Below are 7,519 nucleotides of genomic sequence, written 5' to 3'. Positions count from 1 at the left end.
GGGTTCATTGAAGTGTTAAGCACCTCCCCGTCTCTCTAAAGGACATTATAATGCAAGAGACCCCCTTTTTAACCACACACCGAATTTTCTTTCATTTAGACGATCTATATATATATATATATATATCTATATATATATATCTCATATCTTATATCTATTTTAAATAACTTAAGGCCGCTAAAATTTGGGGGGGAACAGCCTTCGCCCTGGAGCGGTGCGCGATGCTGTCTCACGCCGACCTCCTGGACGCCCGTCTCGGTGAGTTTCCCCCGGCACCCCCCCGCCCTACGGCGGCTGCACCGGCTGCGGCGGCGAGCGGGGAGGAAGCCGGGGCAGGAAATTGACAATTTGTTCCTTATTTTACCTTAATGCGTTCTAAATGGGCTAATTCCTTTAAAAGTAATTGTACTGTATTAAAGTTTAATTTGATTTAACATAAAAAAGAAGAGAGTGTGACCTACGGTGTATGTAGATCTACAGCGAGTTGTGGATCATTTAATTTTTCTCTCCCCAGTTTTTATATACATACCTACACATTATTATTATTATGATTATTATTTTAGGACAGATGAGCTCGATGGTGTTTACGGAGTTCTGTGTGGCCTTTTCTTGCTCACCCGTTTGCTTTTCTCCCTCCTTTTCCTAAAAAAAATTAAAAAAAAAAAGAAAGAAAAAGAAAAGGGAGAAATATCTGTATCTATCTATTTATGGTTATTCATGACTTTGTTTAGAGAAGCGGCAGGAGGAGAGGGGAAAGATCGGCCAGACTGACCGAGGTCCCCGGGCATCTGGCGGGGAGGTAACGCTCCCGGCAACAGGGCGGCTCGAGCCTTATTTCTTTCTCTCCGTCTCTTTCTCTTACCAGCTCCGCTGGAAAACCCAAGTTGAACCCGTGAAAACTTGCTCTCCTCCTCTTCCCTTCCCTTGGTCTTGCAAGGGAAGGCCGGGCAGGGAACTGGTTATTTCAGCAGGAAGAGGAGCTGCTCGATGTAAAGTTTTCTCCCCGCCGCCCGGGTCGCGCCGGGCTAGGGCTGTCTGCGTGTCGTGGAGCCGAGCAGGGCTGCGGGTCTGGCGGGCGGCCGGCCGGGGACGGCGGGGGGAGGCTGTGGCGGTGCTTGGATATCTCTCTTCAGTTCAGTGCGCTGGAGAGGGACTCTGATGGATCTGTGCTCAGCCGCAGCCGAGTCACTGCCGCCCCTTTGCTTCCGCAGGGATGAAAGACGCGGCCGAGCTGCTGGGACACCGGGAGGCAGTCAAGTGTCGGCTTGGCGTCGGGGGCTCGGATCCGGGGGGACACCCGGGAGACATGGCTCCCAACTCGGACACGGTGGAAGGGACCACCCTGCTGCCGGGAGAGGACATCACCACGGTGGGATCCAACCCCAGCTCTCTAGCCGTCAGCGCCAAAGACGCTGACAAGCAGCAAGGCCAGCAGGGTGGCCAGAACTCCAGCCAGGCCGGGCAGCAGCAGGGTCAGCAGAAGCAGAAGCGGCACCGCACTCGCTTCACGCCGGCGCAGCTCAACGAGCTGGAGAGGAGCTTCGCCAAGACTCACTACCCGGACATCTTCATGCGAGAGGAGCTGGCCCTGCGCATCGGTCTCACCGAGTCCCGCGTGCAGGTAGGAAAAGCCGCCCCCGCGCAGTGCCTGCCGCCCTTCCCCAGTCGCATGGACGGCTGCACGGCCGGCCGGCGGCGAGGACAGGCACAACGGGGAGCGGGGTGGGTGCCCCAAACCTCAGTCCGACGACGGGGTAAATAACCCACCTCTGAGTGCAACAGTTTGGTCAGAAAGCCTTGAAATCAGACATGCGTCGCTCCCCTTTCCGTAGAAGTGTCACCTTGGGGTGTCCCCTTTTCCTCTATCCTACCCACCTGCAGCGCGGTGGTCCCGAGCGGGGCGTGGGCTGACCTTCCCTCAGCCCACGGCCCCACCCGCGGCTGGAGGGAGTCCGGGGAGGGACAGCCCGAGAAGAGCGGTCTCAGTCCTCGCAATAGCCCGGCGCTAAGAGTCGAGCCGGACCTGCCGGGAATGACTCCTTTTGCCCCGGAGCGGAGTCCGGTGGCGGCGGCGGGGCCGCTGTCCAGGGTGCTGATGGCCACACGGCCGCGGCAGCGCCGGGCAGGGGCGTCCGCCAAAGCCCACCGCCCTGAGAGCCGAGGTGGGGTGCGAGGGAAGGCATACCGGCTCGTAAAAAGGCACTTCGATAAAAGCCAATTGTGTTTGTACTCGGACTTTCCCCATACTGGCTTTTATAATGTCTGGGAATGGCGGGGGAAGTGAGTAACTTCATCAGCTAGGACGCACTTTGTTCTCTAAAATACGTATATATACACACATAGACATATATATATATGCACACCGGACAGTAGGAAACTATTTAGACAAATAAATGTAAACGAAATATGGTAAATGGGGAGAAGGTGCAAAGCGCTAGACTGCTCAGACGCAGCTTTTTTGTGCATAAGGTTATTGTAGCGACTTTCTAGGCGAGTCCATGCCGAGGAATGACAGGCTGCACAATAGAGGCACTTGTCGGATGCGCACCCCGGCTCAGCACAGTGCGCCGGGGCTGCTGCTGCTGAAGCACTTCAGCGCAGTCACAAAATCCCTATCGGCAAGCACAGCTAAAATCCTCAGCTAAATAAAGACACGTGAAGAGAAATCCCTAAATGAACATTTTATGAAAGAAAACAGATTCCGTTCTTGAATGTGACAGAAAAAGCACGTCTGTTTTTAAAAAGTAAAACAATTTCACTCAGCCTACACAGAACTATAATTAGTTTAAATTAAAAAAGAGATTAGATTCACAAATAAAATATAATTGGACAACTGACTCTATGAAAAAAAGAAAACGAGGTCTATTAAACTTTATTGGGTTTCCCAAAGGTTAATGATACCAATTTCAATATTAGGAGTGTGGTAAATGAAGTAAAATATAAAATGGAAATAGTTATTTTCTAACAGCACATCAAAGAAATTCGTAGAAAGAAAGACAAAGTGTTTTAATCGCCTTGGCATAATCTTAAACCAATGCTAATAGCTCGCGACTGCTGATAAAAACAGTTTAATAGAGTGTCAATTTAAATTTTTTTTTTTACAATAATGTTCTGTAATTTAAAAAGTAATCAGATCAACATAACCTTCTTAATTAACACTTCAAAATGATTAACATTATGTAATCTAAGGCAAAAAAAATTTAATATATTTACTTCATAATCCGATGTATCACTAGTCCTTGATCAAATTTAAATTAAATAATAATTAGTTTATGTTCTTATACGAGTACTTTAGAGTTTTCTTTATAGTTAAATGTGTAGATAGCCTACACATTCCTTTCAGTACATGGGCTCTGCACTGATTAGGAATGCTCCAAATGCTTAATTTATAGCGGCTGTATATGTTTTTAAGGGTTTTAGATGCTAGGATAAATCACCACTTTCCTAATTTTAGATCTGTATTTAATGTATATGATACATTTAAATAATTACTAAACTGGCTGATGCTTAAATGAGAGTCCAATTCCACATCTGATATTGCTCTGCTTTTCAAGCTGCTGTAATAAAACCATTCTTTTTATAGCATGCCATTATTAGAAACCAATTTCAGAATTATTTATAACCTGGAATGGCTTATTAAGCAGCAATGCGAGAATCATGCAAATTACGCGATCAAATGCAATATAATAAGCATAATCATTAGTCTCTAGCACGGATTAATTAACTTTCAATATTTTATTTACATAAAAACTAAATCAGTGAAATAACTTCTGCACAGTCAGGCTTGCCTTCCAATATTTTATATGAACAAAAATAATGTGCTGTAATTCCATTGACCGTGTCCCCCACAATGGTCCCGTCACCTGCCACATCTTAATAGGGGACAAGCTGAGAGTATTTTCTAGTTTTCTAATGGAATGAGAAATTGCATTTTCTTCCTCTCCCAGCACTATTAAAGTGTAATGAATTCGGCCCAGAGTTCACGGCTGGCTGATCGAAATGAACCTGAGATCTGAGCTTTAATACAGCTCTCCAGATTTCCTACCAAATCTTCACATTAATCATCTGCTGGATTCCAATGAGATCTTCATAAAGCTTTGGCTTCTTAAAAGAAAAAAAAAAAAAAAAAGAAATAAAAAGAAAAAAAAAACACAAAAAGAACATTTAAAAAAAAGAAGAAGAAAAACAAAAGTGATATTGTCTCCCTTTCTATCGCTTTCACTCTCTCTCACCCGTTTATAGCTGGGGAATTAAATGGGCTATATATTTTAAAATACATTTACAGTATGTCTATATTACTGTAACAGCAGATATCATCAAGGTAGGTTTTTAGATTCCAACCTCCATTAGATTCTCACTGTTGTATTAATAATTTTCAGAGGCTAGCTGCATTTTAAAAGGAGTTCAAAGTTTCCAAATGCTCATGGTTAATATATTTCTAGAGTTGTCATGTGTGCATTTTCAAAATCTCCCCCAGGTTTTCTTTGCACTTTAATCTGTCATGCACCAGTTTTCAACTGGAAACATTCACATTTTAAAAGCATATGCAGTGTAGCTATGAACTTAGGCGATCAGACCTGATGGAGATTCTTTACACCATCAACAAACCATGAAACATAAAAAGATTTTGTAGCCGCAATTTGACTATTAACCCTAAAACATAATTGAACGCGATTTTTCGATTATTCATATAATATTTAGCTCCCTCACGGCCGTTCATTCCTGCTAACTGGCGTCCGCCTTTCTCAGTCCGCCCGTGGAGCCTGAGAGGGTGGAATCCGGCAGGATGGAGCACTGCGCTCCCTCGGACTCCAGGTGGACGCGCTCTCTCCCGGCTCACGACTGTCTCGGTTGCTTTCGGCCGCGGTGCGGGGAGACCCACCAAACCATCCCTGCCACGGTGCCACCACGAGCACCCATTCACCTAAACCACCTCTGGCTTTGTTAGTATAGGTTTGGGTTTATGTTTTTGGGGTTTTTTTAAACCCAAATGTGGGCGGTTTGGTGCGAGCAAGGGTTTCCTGGCCGGGCCCGGGGCAGGGCTCTCCGTCGGCCGCGCTCCGAAGGCGGTTCGGGAGCGCGTCCACGCAAGGCCCAGAGCCGTAGACTGATTGGGTTTTTTTTGTTTTTTGGTTTTTTTTTCCCCCGCCGTGGGCAGGCCAGGTTCCTCTCCTGGAGTCTCCTGCCCAGGACGGAGAAATCGATCGCTTTCGTTATAAAAAGTTCCAGTGGTTTAATTAACCTGTGATGGGGACGCGCGTGGAGCTGTGGGTGTGCAGAGCGACCGTGGCCGGCGGGGCGAGGCTGAGGGGGCGGCGGGAGCTGGGGCGGGGGTCCCGGCAGCGGGGGGTGGTGGTGGCTAACGGAGCGTGTCGCTGCCCGCAGGTCTGGTTCCAGAACCGCCGTGCCAAGTGGAAGAAGCGCAAGAAGACCACGAACGTGTTCCGCGCCCCGGGCACGCTGCTGCCGACGCCGGGGCTGCCGCAGTTCCCCTCGGCCGCCGCCGCCGCCGCCGCCGCCATGGGGGACAGCCTGTGCTCCTTCCACGCCAACGACACGCGCTGGGCCGCCGCCGCCATGCCCGGCGTGTCGCAGCTGCCGCTGCCGCCGGCGCTGGGACGGCAGCAAGCCATGGCGCAGTCCCTGTCCCAGTGCAGCCTGGCGGCCGGCCCGCCGCCCAACTCCATGGGCCTCTCCAACAGCCTGGCGGGCTCCAACGGCGCCGGGCTGCAGTCCCACCTCTACCAGCCCGCCTTCCCCGGCATGGTGCCCGCCTCCCTGCCCGGCCCCAGCAACGTGACGGGCTCTCCCCAGCTCTGCAGCTCCCCGGACAGCAGCGACGTGTGGCGGGGAACCAGCATCGCCTCCCTCCGCCGCAAAGCACTAGAGCACACAGTCTCCATGAGTTTCACCTAATGGCCGGCGCCTCGCCCCGCGCCACCCCTTCCCCCGCCGCCGCCGCCTCGCCCCGCGCCCCCGCCTCGCCCCGCGCCCCCGCCTTCCCCCACCCGACTTACCAGGGAGTCGACTCAGGATCTGAAATCAGACACCAACAGACTGGTTTGTGGGCCGAGAAACACCCCCGACCCTCCCCAAGCCCCCTGTGCCCCCGCGCATCACCCGCGCCCCCTTGCGCCCCGAGGCCCGCCCCGCCCGGCGGTGGCAGGCCTCGCGGCCGCCCCGAGCCCCGCTCGGCCTCCCTCCGTCGCCACGACCCGGCTCTCCCGCGGCCCGCCTGCCCGGCTTTGGCTTTGCAAAGAAATGCATTTTTGTTTCTGTTTTAATGATTTTTATGGTTTATTTAGGAGCGGCGACCTGCCGCCGGCTCCTTCCGCTGCGAGGGCGCCGTCGGGGGACGGCCGGGCGGGTTCGCGAAAAGGCACGGAGAGACCCCAGAGAGAATCAAATCCATTTTGATTAAGCATTAATGAGCGACAGCGAATGTGATGGGGTAAAAAAAGAAAAAAAAATTAAAGCTTCTTTTTGTAAAAAACAAAGGGGATAAAAGGGGGAAGAAAAAAGCGCGCAAGAGCGCTTCCCTTTTTCGGATCTTTGATTTCGTGACAGTTGAGTTGCCGATCCTCCCTACCTTTATTTACGCAGTTATTTACGTTCCTGCTGCTATTGTCCCTCCGCAGCGCCGGCGGAGGCGCCGCCGCGCCCCCCGCCCCGCCTGGCCTGGCTCGGCCCGGCCCGGCTCGGCCCCGCGGCCCGCCCGCCTGCATGTGCCGGTCACCCCGCCGCAGGGCAGGGCCACTGGAGGAATGAACAAACGATGTGAAATAGGATGTTTTGTGTAGATAAAGCATTCTTGTTACATACTGGTCGATTCGTGATATGTTTTAACTTATTGTCTGTGCTTATTTATTGAACTTTGGGTTACTTAATAAATGTTTGAGCTAATATAAAACATATTACTTGACTTTTCCGGACACGTTTATATCAAGTTAATGTGAATGGATAAGTAAAATCATTTTCAGTATGTGATATGAAGAATTATAGATTTTGATGTGGCGTGTGAGATATGAGAGGTGTCTTCAACTGCAGGCAAAAAAAAAAAATAGACAGGACTTCCTTCTGTGGTATTCACTGAGTCCTTTGTCACAAGTTTGGGGATAGTTTGCTTGCTTAACTTTGCATTGATGCCTTTCACTTGTCACAATTTTAATACTTCATGATTAATAAACTTTTGTTAATCTTTCTGTGTGGTTGGCCTTTAAAGTGCGAGTAACAAAAAGTTCTGTGGTGATGCAGGGAAGGACAAGGGATGAAGGAGAGGGGGTCAGCGGGAGGCTGGGGCAGGCAGGCAGGTAGTGGGGAGATGATCAGTTTTATGGAATGTGAAATGAGGGCACACTGCTGGCAAGGCAAGGCCCATGAAAGAGAGAACTCTTGCTTTACCCCCGTGCAAACTTTGATATGGTGGGAAAAAGAAATGCAGTACATTGCCAAGCATCATACAGCCAGGTTTGGGCTTCTTTTTTCTTCTTCCCCCCTTGCCTTTTATGCAATACACTAA

The 7,519-nt window shown here is 50.0% G+C and overlaps 1 protein-coding gene across 1 annotated transcript; it reads left to right on the top strand.

The window, feature by feature from the left end:
• Positions 1-221: 221 nt before the first annotated feature.
• Positions 222-5,916, top strand: OTP (orthopedia homeobox). Its single transcript, XM_058824267.1, has 3 exons — positions 222-258; positions 1,212-1,621; positions 5,386-5,916. Exons 1-3 carry the CDS (start codon positions 222-224, stop codon positions 5,914-5,916), a joined length of 978 nt encoding a protein of 325 aa, XP_058680250.1.
• The last annotated feature ends 1,603 nt before the right edge of the window (positions 5,917-7,519 follow it).

Source organism: Ammospiza caudacuta, chromosome Z (assembly GCF_027887145.1).
Source record: "Ammospiza caudacuta isolate bAmmCau1 chromosome Z, bAmmCau1.pri, whole genome shotgun sequence".
NCBI lineage: Eukaryota > Metazoa > Chordata > Aves > Passeriformes > Passerellidae > Ammospiza > Ammospiza caudacuta.
This window is presented reverse-complemented; position numbering and strand designations above follow the sequence as displayed.

Bases quoted from the DNA above. Each gene is read 5' to 3' on its own strand.
- OTP (XM_058824267.1), top strand. From the start codon at position 222: ATGCTGTCTCACGCCGACCTCCTGGACGCCCGTCTCG. The intron at 259-1,211 runs GTGAGTTTCCCC...TTGCTTCCGCAG, and splicing joins CCTCCTGGACGCCCGTCTCG to GGATGAAAGACGCGGCCGAG. The intron at 1,622-5,385 runs GTAGGAAAAGCC...CGCTGCCCGCAG, and splicing joins TCACCGAGTCCCGCGTGCAG to GTCTGGTTCCAGAACCGCCG.